Source organism: Stylophora pistillata, chromosome 10, assembly GCF_964205215.1.
Source record: "Stylophora pistillata chromosome 10, jaStyPist1.2, whole genome shotgun sequence".
Lineage (NCBI taxonomy): Eukaryota > Metazoa > Cnidaria > Anthozoa > Scleractinia > Pocilloporidae > Stylophora > Stylophora pistillata.
Genome location: NC_142528.1, coordinates 5,032,608 through 5,051,325, shown reverse-complemented (window position 1 = coordinate 5,051,325; position 18,718 = coordinate 5,032,608). Strand labels below are relative to the sequence as shown.

The 18,718-nt window shown below is 38.0% G+C and overlaps 3 protein-coding genes across 3 annotated transcripts; 1 reads left to right on the top strand and 2 right to left on the bottom strand.

The window, feature by feature from the left end:
* The first annotated feature begins 1,152 nt into the window (after nucleotides 1-1,152).
* On the top strand, nucleotides 1,153-6,424 carry LOC111333251 (uncharacterized). The gene is made up of 4 exons (XM_022938796.2): nucleotides 1,153-1,309; nucleotides 3,012-3,093; nucleotides 3,540-3,634; nucleotides 4,802-6,424. The coding sequence occupies exons 1-4, from the start codon at nucleotides 1,277-1,279 to the stop codon at nucleotides 5,078-5,080; spliced, it is 489 nt and encodes a 162-aa protein (XP_022794531.1). The 5' UTR covers nucleotides 1,153-1,276; the 3' UTR covers nucleotides 5,081-6,424.
* Nucleotides 6,425-9,366: 2,942 nt separating this feature from the next.
* Nucleotides 9,367-12,946, bottom strand: LOC111333247 (dual specificity protein phosphatase CDC14AB). Its single transcript, XM_022938786.2, has one exon. The coding sequence runs from the start codon at nucleotides 11,934-11,936 to the stop codon at nucleotides 10,809-10,811; it is 1,128 nt and encodes a 375-aa protein (XP_022794521.1). The 5' UTR covers nucleotides 11,937-12,946; the 3' UTR covers nucleotides 9,367-10,808.
* Nucleotides 12,947-13,389: 443 nt separating this feature from the next.
* LOC111333246 (meiosis-specific with OB domain-containing protein) lies at nucleotides 13,390-18,663 on the bottom strand. The gene is made up of 13 exons (XM_022938785.2): nucleotides 18,397-18,663; nucleotides 18,141-18,198; nucleotides 17,923-18,054; nucleotides 17,375-17,450; nucleotides 16,938-17,130; nucleotides 16,415-16,515; nucleotides 16,157-16,209; nucleotides 15,967-16,062; nucleotides 15,742-15,843; nucleotides 15,505-15,664; nucleotides 15,062-15,275; nucleotides 14,289-14,375; nucleotides 13,390-13,858 (listed from the first exon to the last, which is right to left on the bottom strand). Exons 1-13 carry the CDS (start codon nucleotides 18,520-18,522, stop codon nucleotides 13,751-13,753), a joined length of 1,506 nt encoding a protein of 501 aa, XP_022794520.2. The 5' UTR covers nucleotides 18,523-18,663; the 3' UTR covers nucleotides 13,390-13,750.
* Between the last annotated feature and the right edge of the window lie 55 nt (nucleotides 18,664-18,718).

Genomic DNA, 18,718 nt, shown 5'->3' with positions numbered 1-18,718 from the left:
TGAGACTCATGATAAGTAAGGTCCACCTTTGAAAGCTGTTTGTGCGAATAACAACAAAGCTGTTGTATCATAAACAGAAGCTTCCGATGGATAAATGGACAAAGCACCACCGAAACTATAACACAATTAGACTTGCGCTCAAAAATCCTCAAAACGCGATTCTCTAAACTCAACACTGCCAACCGAACGCTCAATAACTGAACGCGCACGCGTCACGCTGGATTGGTTGTCTTGTAAACACTCGATCCAAAACTACCAAAACACTTGCCAAATATCAAGCGGTTGGCCTTGCTGCTTCTGGCCTCTCCGCTGTGAATATTTAGAAACTTGATTCTATTCCAGGCGCACTTTTTGAATTTATCATTTGGTTATCGCGTACCATCATTAGCTCATTCTCTCATTCACTTCGCTTTATTGTCTGATCATTGCTGTTAGTTCTGAGAACGCTTCCACAGCTCTTGCCTGCGCCTTAAAGACCTTAAAGATAGTTTCTAACACATAGGTGACTCTATAAGGGGCTCTGGAAGACGATCAGTGACTCGAATACGCGCGTTGTGCGTCTCTCGCGCGAGAGAAATCGTGCATTTCTCGCTTCTCCAAAGTGTCCTCGCCGGGTTCATTCACCGCATCCCGTCATCTCAGTAGCAATAAAAAAAAAAAAAGTCCTTTGAACCTTTGAGATAGTACCCGAGTTGTCTTTCGTTCACTTGATTCTACACAAGTCTGATAACAGCTAAAAACTAGCTTGCCCCGGGAGTTTTACCACACTGCATAGGATCTAAAAGATTTACGAACAAAACGAAGAGTGGGCGTATGAGTCGCTGCAGGATGTAAACATATTTACAGTTTGTGTGACGCAGTGGTTTTTCGCATAAGGCCGATTACTTGGTTACTTAGACATGTGTTCAAAACAAGATTATAGGGAACTTTCTGTGAATATTTCAGATAAAATTATAACATCTTGTAAAACGACAGTTGACATTTTGGTCGCAAAATCATTGATATTCAGCGATTGTTCAGAGGGGAAAAAAATCGAAAACAAGACGACATAATTAGCATATTTTCCGAATTCACTGCAGCCGTTCGTCACAATAAACCACATTGTTATGCTAATTCATAACAATTTCTGGAATAACGCCAAAAAGGCGCTCAAATCCCAACGAACTCTGATCGAGCTGTTTTCGAGCGCTGTTGACGTAGGCTACGAAGAAATCGTTCGTCGCTCGTCTCCTACCAAACAAGTTTTGTCTTGTTTTGCGGACATAGTGCGAGGACAATGCTGAAGCTCTGCATAGCCTGCAGCTCAAAGGTTGGTCAGTATGTTGAAGTAACCCTATACTTTTATCTAAAGGAAAACATTCTAAGGTTAGCTAGGATTCTTAGTGCTTGTAAATCATCGATCGCGCAGTAGTGAGTCTTTCGGCAGTTGTGCCTCATCGTGACGAAGTGTTTTATGTCAAGCCTGTTACTGAATTTGAGTACAGTGCGAAACAGTTAAAAAGATTACCATCGCAGAGGTTAATTCGGTTTCTCTTCGTTTAATGGAGTTTTGCTTCGCTGAATCCATGATCAGTTGTATGCGATCTTCGTTCCTGCTGCCAAAACATCAACAATTACCTTGTTCGGTGTGCTTATGTGACGTTCGTTGCAGTCTTTGAAGAATGTATTCTGTTGCATTTTGAAACAGTTGAAAAGGGGACTATGTTTACGTTTGATATAGTGACAAAAGACACCTTATGGTATTATTTCACTGTAAAAATTTTGCACACGCTAACTCAAACGTATACACCCTGACTGCTACTGTGCCGGTTGCTTACAACTTCAGTCTTTCATGGAACCAGAAATCAGAGCTGAAGGAGAGAGAGTGCACTTGGCTAAACAGAAATACAGATCCTTACAACCGACAGAACTCTATATCACGAATCTTTTCCTCCAGTGCAACCGGCGCAGATCACAGAAAACTCGAACCATTTTTACCCACCCCTAGAACTTAGAACCATCAGTAAAGCACAGAACAAGTCAAAAAATAAGTTCAGGATAAAACCTCAATTATAGCGAGTCTAGTATGGCGTTTACAGGAACGAATTACGTCTAAAATAATTCCGAGTCAATCGTTCATTTTTTCTTTTCCTCAAATCATCGAAAAGTAAGATAAATCCCTTATTTGCAGTATATGTAAAATATTTTCCCTTAACTGAATGCAGAATGTCGTTTACCGGGATTGTGACATTTGCTTATATACCTCTCGTGTTAGTTTAGGAAAAAAACTCTATCACGGCAAGCTTAAGTATGTGGTGCTTAAAAATTCTCACTGGTATGATTGATCGTACATCATCCATGAGGCGAAAACAAAGAATCAAATTGGTACTACCTGGAAAATTCGAATTCGATCGCGGTTGTCTCTATGTCGATCATTCGTCGATATTTCAACGAACAAAATACTTCCTTGAAGAGCATTATGAGAGCGATCAAATGCGCTCAGCTTACTCACGTATATGATTCAATTTAAAGCGAGTTGCTGTTGAAATCTTACTACAGTTTTCAACTTGATGAGTTCGCAAGGTCGCTCTTCCATTTTCAGGGAAAATATTCGTTCGTTATAATCTAACCAATAAACATTAGAAAGACCACTGAGTTTGTACACCTTTTATCTGCCCGCAGAGTATATGGTTATAAACAAAATTAACAAAATTATGAACGAAACCTGACAAAGATGTGACGCAAACTCCATTTAGCATCAAAGCTTTATTGCAAAACAACATGACCGTTTCGTGACAATCTTGAGCATTTGAGCATATAAAGAACTTGAGGATTTGAGCATATAAAGGCTCAATTCTTAATGTTAAATGCATTCTTGAGTTTTCTTAGGAAATCCTTTTACAAAAGCTCTTCTTGTCCTTGGCTTAAAGATTACAGCGAAGTAGAAATCTTGATTTGAATCCTTCTTTTTTTTAATCAATTTATTTACTTATTATTTTAACTCACATGCATATGTATCGCTTATCATGTAGGTTGCTGCCTCCAGCCGTACCTGCTCTTGCGGTCACGTGTTCTCACCGGAGACCCGCAGGATTGGTGGGAAACGATTTTCAGGTAGGACAGGCAAGGATTTGTGATAAATGTATCACCCAGATTTCTTAAAAACGTCTTTCTCGTTCGCGGGACTTGTGAAAGGAATCTTGAGAAAATTGTAGTGGCAGATAAAAATTGAGAGGTGATTGGATACTTGCGGGGGGAGGGAAAATGGCGTTTCTAAGGGAACCCTGGGTAAGAAGGAATAACCCAGGAATAGGTGCATTTCATGCAATGCACTGTTGTGCATTGTGATCTCTTACATTTATTTCCCTGATATTTGCGGTAAGCCTTAGAATTACGAGAGAACAAAAAATAGCCCCCAAAACTGTCATCTTCAAATAAAAAAGTTCATTGTCGAAGCATAAAAATTGAACGACTTTTGAGAGCCAAAGACGACATCATTAATTCCTTTTTTTAACTTTTCATCGAGGAGGCAGAAATGAACATTTTATATCGTTGCCTAGGTTACCGTTTGGGAACAACAAGGAGACATTCATTCAGTACTCGTAGGGAAGGACAGCAAAATGGCAGCGGGGTTAGCGATCCTCTTCCTAGGAAGGTAAGAAAATTGTATTGGGCATTTAATTTTTTTCTTGCATGGAAAAGATCGTAGTGTTAATTATGGATCAGCCTGCACTTTTCAAGTTCATTTGTGACGTACGTCAGTGTCTCAGTCAATCCTAGCGATTGCTCAGTCAATCCGTGGACTATTAGTTCTTGCCCAACTAATAGTTCACTAATAATAATTCAACTAATAGTTCACTAATAATAATTCAACTAACAGTTCACTAATAATTCACTAATAATTCACTAATAATTAATAATTCACTAACTAATAGTTCACTAATAATAATTCAACTAATAGTTCACTAATAATAATTCAACTAGTAATTCACTAATAATAATTCAACTAATAGTTCACTAATAATAATTCAACTAATAGTTCACTAATAATAATTCAACTAATAGTTCACTAATAATAATTCAACTAATAGTTCACGGTCTCTTCAAACTCAGGCTAATTTTAAAGATCGAAAATGTCTATAATTTTCAAGTTTATTTGTGACGTACGTCAGCGTCTCAGTCAATCCTTGCGATTGCTTAGTCAATCCGTGGACTATTAGTTCTTGCCCAACTAATAGTTCACGGTCTCCTCAAACTCAGGCTAATTTTAAAGAACGAAAATTGTCTATAATGCTGAAAAAGGAAATATATTGTATTGTCTATTGAATGCACCACTGGTCTCCTTGAAACAACACTTTGCTGATTGGGCCAAAGAACGACGCGAGTGGAAGAACTTTTGCCAATTTCGGAAACTCCAAACAACTTGACCGGTTATCTAACTGCTTGCTAGATCAGATATTCCTATAATTGAAAGTAATTGTGAACAATTTGTCCAGATTAACGACTTTTGTAAAACATTAGGAACTTTTTACTCCCAGTGGCCATGAAACTAACGTGACTTCAAGTGGTCATGGTCCACTTGAGGCTGGTGAAAACCACCAGCTTTACGGAGACGCCGCGCTTAATTGGCTGAGAAAAAAATTGGCCTAATTTTCCTTATAAATCATACATGTTGCTTGAGTATTGTATAAGCCATCCGGCTGTTCAATTTAAGTGCCTATACAAAAGATTAGGAAATTTGGAAATCTTGCTATTAAAAAACGAATAATTGATGTTGAAAGTACTCTCCAGAATTCTTGAACGTGTCTATCACCTTCTACAGGTGCGCAAACCTGCTCTGTATCAGAACCTCAAAAGTTCCAAAGTTGTGCAGGAAAAATCAAAGATCGTGCCGGAGAAACCCGCCATGAAACGAAAGGGACATCCCACACTATTTAAAGAAAACCGGACCAAGGCAAAAGTAAAAAAGATCGATCGCATCGTGCGAGTGTTGTCTTCGCCTGAAAGACGTTTGAAGCTCTCGCTAGCATTAGCTGAGATCAACAGAAGATTGACAAGCCAAATGCTCATCTGGAAAATGTTACCGTGTGAAACAGGATAAACTTTTACTAACATGAAAGTTTAGTAGTCTCCCAAGCAGTCAGTCTGAAGGTCGTCACGCAACGGGTCCGAGAGGAGTCGTGCGATTGCGTGACAACTGGAAACGTTGCGTGATGAGCTAAGATAGATGACTGCCTCAGTTCACTTGAGACATTCAAGGAACAGCGCGTATGTAAGTTTGTATATTATGTACAAAACTTTTCCAAAAGCCACATATGATAATTTACATAGAGAATCTATCGCAGAAATTTCAGTCAAAGGCATTCAGCGTAACCAGACAATTTGATTCGTTCATGGAAGTAAAAGGAACAGTTCCCATTCGCAAACCGACACCAGAACCAACTGGCTGTACTAACTGAAAATATCAAAAATCATTTTCAGCACAAATGAATAGACAATCAATATTTTAAACATCGTGATGGACAGATCAAAAACTTTTTCTCATGCTTTTTCATTCACTTTTGAGAAAATTTTCAATCATAGCATGACATAGTTATTTCTAGGACTCTATAAGTTTGCTGGTACGGCTATTTCGCCTTTATTTAAATTATGGTGTACTATAATGTCACATACCGACATAGCCAGATTACTGAGGTTGTCTTGGTGTAAATAATTAGGGAGCTTTAGCAACGACGACGGCAACGAGAACGGCAGAAAACAATAGGCTTAATGAGCAAAAACAATCGCCTACACGTGCGTTTAACATTTTGGTACATTTCTTTGCCGTTCTCTGCAAAACAACTACGTGAAATAACCAAACTTTAGGTTTTCTCGAGAACGTGAGCGCATGACGGTTAATTTTTCTTTCTTTCCCCTTACTTTAACGCCGTTCGTAGTGATATAGTCCCTGAATAGTTCGCCAGCATTTTCCAAGCGAAACACATCGGAATAACCTCGAAAGAGTTACAAAAACGAAAAGTTAGATTTCGACACGACGTTTTCGTTGCCGTCGCCGTCGTCGTTGCTAAAGCTCCCTAATAATTAGTGTAAACCCCTCTTCCTCAGCAGAAATCAAACGGCTTCTATTAAACAGTTGCTTACTCGTCTATTCAGCTGTGGGAGTCTGCGGTTACTAATTAAAGATTCTTTTTAAGTATGTTTTTTTTTAAATGTACACCGTACTGTCAGTTGAATATTGATGTAGTGTAGGTAGCTTAGGCAGCCCTTGTGAACCTGAGTGTGTCAGATAATTACTCCATAGACCACGTGGAAACGGGAAACACTCACTTTAAATATTTTATGTTAGATGCGAAGAATTATATTATATACATTTGTACATGCAAGAGTATTGAAACCGGAAGAGTTTATTATCCATCAATAAATGGAAATATCAGTTTCAAAATTCCCTAACAGTGATACTGGTCATTTTCACCAATATCGTGCAAAATTGGTGCAATTTTTATTTCCAGAGAGATATTGACCCAAACATCTCGGAAATGACAAAAAAGATTGTCGGTGTAACAAATATTTTGCCTTATGTCTCAAAAAAATTTTTAAGATATCTCTCACTATTGCTTTATAAATAACCGATTTTACATCGGGAAGTTTTGGGAAGCTAGGTAAATTCATTAAAATAGGAACTGTTTTCATAAGAAAAGAGTTCAAATTCCTCAAGACTGACACAGAAACCGACATGACTTGGGCATGACTGCGACGTCTTGTAAAAAATCGAGCTATAACATCTGTTTACAGCAAGTGTCGCTTGCCATTATGGCCACCCCCCTGTTCCCTATCTCGATAATGCTTGGTTTCAATGGTACGTTGTGATCTAGTACCCAAGGTTTGCTTCCTTGGGATTGTCTCCAAATTTGCGAAACGCCAGCACAACGCCTTGCCGATCGCCGCTTGTTTTCAGCATTTCCGTCGCTCTCTGAGTAGTTGATGATAGACCGCGCATAGACATCAATAAGGCCTCTAGCTGAGCAGGATATTGTTCTGGACGGATCAATATCTACGTTGATGCAACTCTTGCTTATTTATAATTCATCGATCATCAAACCCTCTCCGCTCGCCCCTCCCTCTGCATGGCCATCATATGTGTCAATGAGTCCGCAGTGGCCCCTTTTCATCGTCTGCTGCTGACACCGAAACAGTTTTTTCAGTCACGCGAATGGATGCATGTCTCTATCTCAATCTGTGTGTGTCGGGGGTGGGGGATTGGAATTACTTCAATGCAGTAGCCTACGTATGATATATGTGTGGACACGAACCTTATGAATTTGTTATTGCTACCCGGCACGGGGCAAATGTTTAATCGGTACACCTATCCGGTACAAATTATTTTGAATTATAGTTACTTATTAGTCAATTAGTCAAACCACGGTACGGGAGCGGTAAGTTCCGACTTCCTGGAAGCGAAAAATTTTCTTTCTCTTTCACCCGTTAAAAAAGAGAGTAGAAAAAGGAAAGAAACCCGACCAGCAGTAAGACTTCTTTTATCCACGTGGTTTTATGGGAAAATATGGAGAAATTATTCTAATTATTGAGTCCACCTACGAATTGACAACGGGAAGATGAACTCCTGTTTTTCTTTTTTCCTTTTTTTTTTTTCACACTCTCAGGTAAGGGTTTCCTTTTCGCGTTCTCTAATCAACTTTGGCAGGGTCCAATTCGAAACTATCTTTAAATTGGACTTCCGCTCTTGTCTTATCGAGGTGTGCTTGAACAGGTTCCAGTTTCGTGCTGAATGTTTCCATAAGAGGATTTCAGGCATGACCTCAAGTTAATCCTCTTTTCCACGCTTTTTACAAGCGGTATTCTTTTATTACATTGCGCCAATCAACACGATAGGCTGTTGTTCCTTTGCGCGAAACTAATTACACCAAAAGAGCACTCAATAGAAGATAACAAGCTGCTGCCCGCTGTCTCTTGAAAACAGGAAGTTTTAAGGAGAAAAAAAAATTAATGCTATTCAGTTCTGATACCGTAGCAACACTATTTTCGTTTCGAATCTTCGGATGTGAGTTTTGTTTCTCGTATTTTAAGAGTTGATTCTAGTTTCGAAACAACAGAAGTAGTTTGAGGTCTGCATATCTGTTCCCTCCTGAAACACAAATTGACAAGAATATTCACGGTCGAAATTACAAATAAAATTAGTTGAAAATTTGGAGAAATTGAGACAATTAAGCCACGCAGCCGGCTCTCAAATTTTTTTTAAATAGCTCAATTTTTTTTTAAGTTTATAATTATCAATTTCTTAATTAATTCGTGTGAAATTGACCAGGCCAAGAAAGATTTTACTCCCAATTACAATAACGAATCGACTCAACTCTATCAAAACAGTGCCATTTCCTTTCCTATGAATCTATCATGGCCCAAAGAGCGAATATTTGAAGAACATCCGACTACAATTGAATAGAGTGTAAGTGATATTTTGGCAGGTCAAAGCAACGAGACCTGCTTAACACTAGTCGGCGAAACGAAAGTAAATTAGAATATATTTAGCTAAAAACGAAACAAACAGTATGGCACGCATTCGCGTAAAGAGGACTTGAAATCATTTTCCAATTTCTAGGTTTCGTTACCGACATTCTCCATTCCTACTTTGATTTGTAACTTGTACTAGCCGTGTTCAAGGGTAAAGACAAATTATTCAGATCAGCGCGATTGCGCGTTGTTGTCAAGGAAACCAAATACAGCCCCATCTGGCATTTTTCTCGCCTTATTCGTCCGTCAGCGCCAATATAATAATGCCAAGTGAACTACTTGCTAAGAACCACCCAAGCAAAAATATGGATTGTCTCACGTTTCACTTAAGTAAATGCTTAGCAAACTGAACATCGTCTAAAAATGGAATTATTCTAAAGCAAAATCGTGGTACCCAGCCAGCGTTTGTAATGACACTGTCTTTTTTTTATTGGCTCCCTGCCGCACTCATCCACCCACGCTCTTCTAGGATTCAAATTAGCCACAACGCGTGTTCATCGTGATTCGGCAAATTGAATTGAACTTTTTGATAACTATGAATATCCTTTTCTACACTAGTTCGAGAAACATAACGTCAGGACAAAAAATATTGCTTAATATTTGATTATGCCCTTTGATTATATTTGAGAGCTAGACTTAACAATCACAAGGGGGCACTGTAAAAGCCTTTATTGTTATTCTGTGAGAACTCGAGTGAATTCAACCATCTCAAATTTCAAAAGAACAAACTTATTCTCACAAGAACTTGGTCCAGTCCAGCAATAGTCCTCTTGTACATTATACTTAACTTGTTGTAGAAGACCCAATAATCATTTCTTGGTCACTAATTAATAATACCAGCCTCAATGAACCAACATAAAATAACTTTGAACACAATGAATTTAATTCAATAATTTACATAACATCCTTTAACATCCAGACAATCAGCATATGTTGTCATATTTCATGATCAAAAGGGCACAGCAGCCCTGAACAGAAAGCCTATACTTTACAGAATTTATTTACACTTAAGTTTGACCAAAGGTTTCACCGAGTAATTTCCTAGTTATACAATATTGAGCAACAACATTTACACATTGCTCTGAATGACTCTGTTAATTACACCTTTACAACTGAGTTGAAAATATAACTCTTAAATTTATAACTGTGACATCTTTAATTTTAAATATCTAAATAATGTCAAATATATCCTACAGCAATATTTACCTGTCAAGAAAATTGCACAGATGCTACAAAATATTTTGGGGAAACAATTGATCAGTGGTTGAACACCAAATGTACATTCAACACAAATACTTCATTAACCAAAAGTAACATTATCCCTTCCCCTTTTATCTTGCCAGCAAGACAAAAATATATGGTATATATTTACAATACCTACTCAGGTTTATTAATCTGAAGTAGCACAGACATTTTGATTGTCATCAGATGTTACCAGTGTGATTATGTGGTTTTCATGATCATTCCAACTTAAAGTTGATTGTCATGACATGATTTCACTCCAATTCCTATTTGTTTTACTTCCAAAAAAAGGAATTTGAAATCCTTTTCAAGAAAATTTGTTTCAAGAATGGATTTAAGAAGCTTTTTTTTTTTTTTAAATATTGATAATTCAGTGTAAATTTCAAATTCATTCACCACTCCCTTTGCATTGATCTTCTGAATATGGTTAACACACATTTTGAAAATAAGATTTAAATTGGCTTTCACGAAGTGTCTTAAGAACATGTTAAGCTTGATTGCTGTTAATGAAGCCACAATCAATGATACCTTGGAGAATATGTTGCTTTATCCATAATATTTCTTTGTTAGGCCTTTCCTGACTTTTGGAGTGAACACATTAGAAGTAGCAAACAAATTAGAGGTAGCAGAACATTGAAAGAAATTATGGCAATGTACATTATTCAATTATGTTTGGTATGTTAAAGAGAAAAATATGACATTTTGCATGCTGCAATGGAATTAAATTAGTATGTCTTAAAAAAACCTCTTGCCTGCCTACTACCAAATGTAAGAAAATCTCAGATGTGATCTTTCATTGAAATAGAAATAAAAAAAAAAGGGACAATAATATTGAGAAGAGGAGTTGGCTTTAAATATATTATTTGGCACTGAAGATTGATCAAAGCCAGACAAATTTCATCTTCAGGTGAGATCAAAATAACAATGTCTGGTTTTCTTGGCAATTGATTGGCTGATAAAGGAGTTCCTCATTAATATTCTCCCAGCTGTCGACTGCCGCCCCACAAACCAGACGTCAAAGAATTTTCTTAGTAACATATTGGTGTCCTGAATATTCATGTTTACTCCTCCTGTTCTTCAATGATCGCATTTTGGTAGGAAAACATATTCAAACTTTTTTTAACGGCTTCGGTGAGATCCTCAATCTTCATATCTTCGGGGTACCCTCGCATTATGGGCTCTTGTTTATGTTGTAGGAAACAATGTTGGAGTGTTGACACGCTACCCGGCCTACAGATGCGTAACCAACCTACGGACTCGGCAGCTGAAAATCGGAACTGTCTGATCAAATAACATGCGATTAGAGTTCCTGTTCTTCCTAAACCGGCTCGGCAATGAACAGCGACGGCTCCATCGCACTGATCTACAACTCGTGTGAATTTCTTGATGATTGCTTTAGTTGGAATTCCACCATCTTCATAATAAAGATCGCTATGCGAGAAGCCGTTGGCGGTAAAACATCGCGCATCGTAAATAAGCCCATATTTCATCATGTTGTCGTCCTTGTTCAGTCTTACGACACCCTTGACTCCATTCTGCCTGAAATACTTTCTCAGGCGACTGAATCGACTCGCTTTGAGTTCAGGTCTTCTTTGAGGATCACTCAACGCCAACAACTTTCCCGGAACGATCCAGTTCAAATCCAAAGCGTGTTCTTCCTGCTCGTATCGATTCAAGTCAAACTCGTCAAAGTTGAAGAACCCGAGAGCTATTGCCTTCTCAAACCCTTTGAGACAGTCTAAAATGGCTAGGTTGTGGGATAAATTCCCATTGATATCACAGTAAGAAACCAGAGTTGACGGCAGAAAGTGCTGCTCTAGTAAAGCATAAATTTCTTCGGCAGTCATCTTGAGTTGACACATGGCGAAGGCGCCACACAGGAAAACAGACCGTGTTCGCTTCTTCGCGTCCGAAAAACCCTCATTAGCTGTTGTGTAAAGAACAATCTTCTTTGATGCCGGAACCACGTGAAGTTTGGTGTTAACAAGACAACAGAATCGATAGATTCCAGCCAGATTTGGCGGTCCGAAGTAAGGTGTGTCGTGAAATTTACAACCGTCGAGAGTCCGGTCATGATCTACGCTAAAATAGTGATAGGATGAGTTGTTTCGTGGTTTACAACTCACACTCACAAAATACAGGCGATCTTTAACTACTTCGCAAGAACTCATGATGTTTCTGTCCCACATTTTCGTTTTCGTGTCTCCCTCACCACGAGGAATGAATGGCCGTTTCGGCTTGAACCAAAACAAAAGAGTAAAATAAACCGTCGTCGTGGCGCGCTAACATGCAGTCATTCATTCATAGTTGCAGCGCATTAGCATACCACGTGATAATAACAAACACCTGATTGGTTCAGATTACGGAAGAAAATTATGTATGGTTTAACTAGCCAATCAGAATGAGAAAAAAACAATGAGTGGGCTGTGATACTCCAAAGTTCATCCCGGTGGAATTTGGCGCGAAAGTTACAGATTATTTTTGGAATTAGACACAACAGTCTCGTCACGCGCTCGTCAGTTTCGAGTTGTTGATGAGGAAGTCGTTGATGTTGAACAATTTCCGCGAAACAGCCACAGATTTCGAAAGAGTAGTTTTCATTTTCTTAGCAAAATAAAATTCCCTTTTGTGTTTTAGTTCGAATTACTCGATATGCTCTTTAGTTGCACAATTAAAAATACCCGCATGGATGTGGAACAACATTCCAATGCAAATTTGACGGAGTTTCGCGACAAGCACACTCAGGTGAAGGGCATGTGACAATGACGCATGAAGAATATTAAAGAACATTCCATATCATAAAGAAGTGTTTCAGAAATAACGGGTTTTAAAATGCCAAGAAAAATCACTAACCTCCTGTGTCGATGTAATATTTTCTCATACCTTCTAACAGGTACCTATTGGGTAACAGATTACCAGTTCTCAAGGGATTGATTTTCTATCCTTTTGTTTAAAAAACATCAAGACCGAACGGACAGGGAAAATATGGACTGAGGTTACAAATAGGGAGTACTTTTATTTCTATTATTAAAACGTATTACGTCGAAGTGCGCAATCACTACTGAGGTTGACAAACTAACTCATGGATACGTTTCCTATTTCTCGGAAGTCAGAGCCAACTGAGATTCTGCGTGACTGCACGCATGCCAGTTTGTGATCGTGTCATGTGTTCGATTAAAGTTTGTACGAGGTTTTCTTTACGATTTTGATTGCACATCTTCCTCTGCTGTTTTTATTTATATGTGTGAGAATATCACGTATTTACCAGAAGATTTCAAGAAGACTGAATCGCTTCATGAATTAGACATAAGCGTCAAATTAACCTGTCTGTTGAAGTGCGTCGCACGTACGTAAAGGAAAAGTGGAAGCACAATATCATTCAAGTATCTTAAATATCGAAGCTTAAGTCAAAACATTTCCATAATCTGAAAGGTTCGTTTTGCGATAAAATTCATACTTTAAATCCCAAAGTTTCAAACTGTTTACTTTTGATATATTCGTATAAACCATGGCTAACTATTAACTGATGGTGTGCCTATATGTTCCGTAACTTCCTGTTTTAATTTACGACACATTCGCCCGCAAATCGTGACTTGTTTGTTTGTTCAAACCAAATGTTGTAAACAGATTGGAAACCACCACTGTGTTTGAACACTTTAATCTGATACTTGTTCAAAGAATACAGTTTAAAGGACATGATTTACATGGGTTTCAAGCCGAGACGAACACCAAATTTTGTGCAAACCCCACACATGAAAGTGATCGATAAAGGAAAGCATATCGAAGATTGCAGCTGATCATTTTGGCCACACCTGCTTACTTTTTGTCAACAAAGACCTAATTGACTGGAAACAAAAATATTAGTAATAAATATTCGGTACGTTGGCTCCTGGCCAATGACCAAAGAGTTCCTTTAATTCATTATGCAATAAAGCACGAGTTGGAAAACGACTAAACTATATGCGCACGTGTTTTGGTGTCTTGAATATCAGCAGTACAAAGATCAAGCTAGCGACGCGGTAGCTTCCTTGGGGTCAACCAAAGTACAAGATAACAATCTAATCCACTTCTTAGTGGCGCTCGTGGATCGATTGGAACTTGATGTCGTGAGCTAATAAAAAAAAAAGACAAAATTTAGTTTTAGGCCGTGTTTACTATGAAAGATGGAAATAGACTTGCAACTTGTGAACTTGTTTTTAATATGGAAGTTTTACAGCTGGCTCATCATGATTGGCCCATAACAGCTTTGATGTAAATACGGGAAGATTGACAGGAATTGCATCCTATTTAAGGAAAAAGCCATATGCAGTTGACTCAAATTTATGGGAAAAATGAATTAAAGAAAAATTCACTGTTTTATACTCAGGAGAAGCACCCCAGGACTTATTCGTGATATTTCTTTTCCATGTTGCAATCGTGATCATTGATGAAAGAAAACAGAGATCAGGGTATCAGTAAAGAAATACTCTACTGCAGTATTTTCATAAATGAAGTATATATGTAATCGAGCCTACTCCGTGAGAAGAGTGGAATGTTGATACCTTAAAGTAAACTTTACATCTCTCCAAAAGGAACTGTATTTTTAGATTTGTCAGCTGAGGAAAAGTCCAGCGAGCCAAGTCCATTGCCTTACATTTAAGAAAAAATCAGATAGGGAATACAAGTAAATGAGGAGGCAAATTGATCATGGAAATAAACGACTAAAAATAGATCGCATCTTATTTATCCCGAGCTGTCTAGATAAATTGGATGCGTATCGTTAAAAATGGGTTATCTAATCGTCTGCCCACGGGCATTGTGGCTTATGTAAAGGCTTATATGAAATCTGGCTCGAACGTGTATGTGATTCTGCATGGAAATTCATAGCCCGATTTGTTATGTAAGCGCGAAGATCAGGTGCGGGCTACCGGTGGGCAAACCCAGCTTGACACAGATCGTGGATTTTGCCTACGTGTTTATCGACGGCCACAAATGAAGTGAGTCATGATCAGCTTTACTCGGAACATTGTCCCTGAGTTATCGACCAACATTATGTGTGATATCTAAGCCGATCACTTTCATTGCATTCTCTCTTCAAACTTGTGGTCAACCCCGACAGTACATTTGGAGTAAAGTTAATTCAAGTTCTTTCGAGGGATAATTCTTTAATTTTCACGGTTCTCTCATTTTTTCTTGCTTTTTAATACTTTCACGGGTATAGTCCGAAAACATTTTTGGCGATGTGGAGCAGCAAATGCGGCTGGCAACTGCCGCATTGAGTTAGATCCAATAAAGTGTGTGCGTTGACCTTACAGTTAGCTGTATTTGAACTTACTTTGCACCCACACATTGTCTCTGCACAGTTTTCAGCAAGCCTACAGTTTTCAAGTGTTCCCGTGTGATCAGAGAGGGAGACCATCATTTCATACTGTGTCTTGATTATTTGCTGCGCGGTTGAACTGCCAGGTGTAGCGGGACTTGACGACACAAGGCATTCCGGGTTCGTGCACGTCTTGCTTAGAAGAGCTACTCTTTGGTTACAAGACACACTTATACAAGAATGAAAACATAATGATTTTAAAGCGCTGAACAGCTACTTTTCTAAGATACGTCCTTTTTAATTTTGAACGACACTCTAATATAAGACATTTTATTTGTGAGTTAGCTTACTACTCCCTGTCATTTGTTCTTGGTTTTGGAAAAGGTGTTAGCTAAAGCTAGTGACTTGTTTTGGACCTGCTAAAAGAAGTAGAGAAAGCTCTCTATTATTGCACTAACCATCTTGACGCTATTACTTGTTTTACATCGCTGTCAATGTCAAAAGAAGTAAGGCAGGCATAGACAATCCCAAACGTGGGAATCTGTTGCGAGGTATTCTCCAGTTCTGCCATTAACTGCTTTAGTTGTTGAACGCTGTACACGTCCTTCACATTTTCCACTACAGATGAATAAAATACACTTTTATTTTTGGTTACTTTCAAGCTCTCGACTACCACATTTACATTGAATACTTACAATTTAATCCTTCTAGGGATGACTCCTGGTTGTTCAAAGGATCGTCATCTAAGAGCTCCAAGGACTGCGCATAATTATATAAGTACCGAGCTTCCATAGTATCTGAAATTATTACAACAAAGTAAGGTCAGCCAATTTGATTTTTCTCAGCATTAACATACATCTTGGCTTCAGGAACGTGCAAGGATTTTCCCACACTTTTAAGCATGGAAATTTCAATATTACCTGGGTTTGCTGTGATAACTGTTTTGTTATCGCACGTAGCGATCATACACTTTTTGTAGTCATCAAAGGTCACTTTGACATCTGCAATAAAAAGAACTACGGAGCAAAGAATCATGATTATGAAATGGCTAAATTGTTACGTTAAACACAAAGGAATTTCGTTTAACTGACGGCAGAACTTTATACTTACTTATATCCTTAGGCATCCACGTTTGAGCCATCTCTATGGTGTCGTCATCCCACCTGATATAATAGTTATACGTGTACAACTATTCTTACTAGAGTTTCAGTTAACCGTGAGTTTTATAATTATGTATGTCAAGAGATCTTAGTAACCAGATACATGTACGTAATTATGAAGAAATCGACTTTTCCATTCAGGCTTGGCAAAAATAACATAGTTAATTTTTTTTTATCAGAAACATTTCCATAAATGATACGAGCTTACATGACGAGTGGGAACGAGAAACAGGTTTCATCGAACAGAACCACTTCACATCTCTTGACTCGTTTTCCTGTTTTAGTAACGATGTCTCTCGCCACTCCAATCTACAAAAATAAATCATAACAATAAGATATTAAAGTAGGGAACTAAATAAAAGGAAAATTCTGCCAGATTGTAAAAAAAAAAAAAATTCTTAAAAAATCCAGTCGGAAAGTACTTTCTACTTATATTAAAAAAAAAATGGCTTATTGCCAAGAGAATATGAAATGATAAGGTTGATGTTCTCCTTCTTATTGTCTAAAGCTTTATATTTTCAAGTTGCAATGTGTGGCCTGGGTTTTGTCATGCTAGCCAGGTTTTTGTTAACAAGAAGAGTTGCAACCAATCAAAGTATAAGCGCATAAGGGGCAGTTGTAAATAGCTTTGACTAGTTTTTTTTTTCAAGACTCTCTGAATTGACTCATGTTCAACAAATTTATAGTGCAACAGTTGTAGTTAGACTAGATCTAAAATTCTTAATACTTACTCTTTTTACAACAGCTTGGATATTGACATGTTCTCCATGTAAGTTCTGATCATTGGCTATGATATCACCCAGGGTGTAGAAGTCATTACTGGCCTTGATGGGTATATGTGAAATCTTGTCAAACTCACTCATGTCCCATCCACTAAATAAACTTAGAGACGAATATGTCTCACTGACATGTAGCTGATACGGACTACAAAGGAATCATTGAATACAAAGAATATCAGTTAATGAATAACTAATGCACAAAAAAAAGAAATCCTAAATCTTGAAGCAGTGTTGGCCCGGGAATGAATAATTTGGTGAGATCACATCTGTTCCATTTCACCTTCATTAATTACTAGCATTATTATCGTCATTATCATTCGTGTTATCATTATTATCCTTGTATCAATGCATTTTATTTCTAAAAGTCAATTTACTGAGATATTGATCACCTTGATGTCCATGGTCTCCATCTTTGCTCAGCTTCATTACTTTGCTTAATTTGTATCTGAGGATTCCTTACTTCCACTGTTGTAACAATGAAGATACTGAGAACAATAGCAATATAGTGGCAACAAAGATATTCTTGACTGATAATGTAAATATAAGATAATCACGGTTAAGGGCCAATCATAATTTGTCCCCTGGGGGTGGGGGGGGGGGAATTTTGGCATTTGCCCCAATTCCCCATCAGGCTCTGTGGTATTCTACTGACCACCCTGCATTGGTGGTTAAGTTTTTACAGTCTCCCTCATACTCTGTTAGCAACGGCCGATCGCCCCACAATTCCTCCTGAGAATCATCTGATCACCCCAAAAGGCCCCTGAAACCCCACTCAGTCAAAAATAATGACAAAATTTGTATTGATAATATCAATTAATATGAATGATAACGATGATGATAATAATGTAATGCATGCGTTCTATTGTCCATGTAGCTTACATTTATAGTCTTTTTTCTAAGTAAGAGAAATTTTTTTTGAATAAAAAATGAAACATACCGACGTCGTTTATTTTGAAGGAATTTGCAAGGTCGTTAATGAACCGTTCATTCCCCCAGCAGTTAACATTGATGATATCCGTAGGTGTATCTCTGAGAGTGAAAAAGAAATGGCATTTTTCTGTGCCTGGATCTGCAGAAAAAAGTCAGTTACAATAAGCTTGCATCAGCATCAAAGGGCCAGAATTTTATCGGTCAGAAAGCAAAGAAATATCTCACTTTTTCTGTCTGGAAATGAGTGAACCCCCTGCTTGGCTACGACAAGTCCAACAATGTTCTAAGAAGTAAAATGAATTAAATTAGTTTTTCATCTTGAGACGACATTTTAACTCTAATTCTAACCACTCTAACCAGAAATAAATTGTATAGTAACCTCTGCACTGAATGAGTGAGAAAAAGAAAAAATCAGATTTTTGAAAAGCTGGTTTTTTTTTCCATGGTCAATATTGTTTACTTGGCTCCACTTCATACTTACAAAGCTATTAACACCTTGACTCAAGTCGCGGATAGAGGTCCTTCCTTTGGAAATTTCTCCGTCCTCGCCAGCGAAACCTGTTCCGTCAGGCCAAGCTGTCTGTGTGCCAAAGCCATTAAAAGCCATCTTTTAACTCGCAAGAGGAACTTATTTTACAACAAAAAATATTCGACGTTGGATCAAGTCGAAAATAATAGGCTAATCAGAATAACAACAAATCCAAAGTTTGAGCAAGATCGAAAAGTTAGGATAACGAAAAAGCTGATTGGCTTTTTTAATCATACAAAATATGCGCGGGAAAATTCAAGCAGCGAGCGCAGCA

Coding starts and splice junctions, on each gene's coding strand:
- LOC111333247 (XM_022938786.2), bottom strand. CDS start 11,936: ATGTGGGACAGAAACATCATGAGTTCTTGCGAAGTAGTTAAAGATCGC.
- LOC111333251 (XM_022938796.2), top strand. CDS start 1,277: ATGCTGAAGCTCTGCATAGCCTGCAGCTCAAAG. Junction 3,094..3,539: donor TGGTGGGAAACGATTTTCAG/GTAGGACAGGCA, acceptor ATCGTTGCCTAG/GTTACCGTTTGGGAACAACA. Junction 3,635..4,801: donor GCGATCCTCTTCCTAGGAAG/GTAAGAAAATTG, acceptor CACCTTCTACAG/GTGCGCAAACCTGCTCTGTA.
- LOC111333246 (XM_022938785.2), bottom strand. CDS start 18,522: ATGGCTTTTAATGGCTTTGGCACACAGACAGCTTGGCCTGACGGAACA. Junction 16,516..16,937: donor TCCAAGCTGTTGTAAAAAGA/GTAAGTATTAAG, acceptor TTATTTTTGTAG/ATTGGAGTGGCGAGAGACAT. Junction 16,063..16,156: donor GTGGATGCCTAAGGATATAA/GTAAGTATAAAG, acceptor TTTGCTCCGTAG/TTCTTTTTATTGCAGATGTC.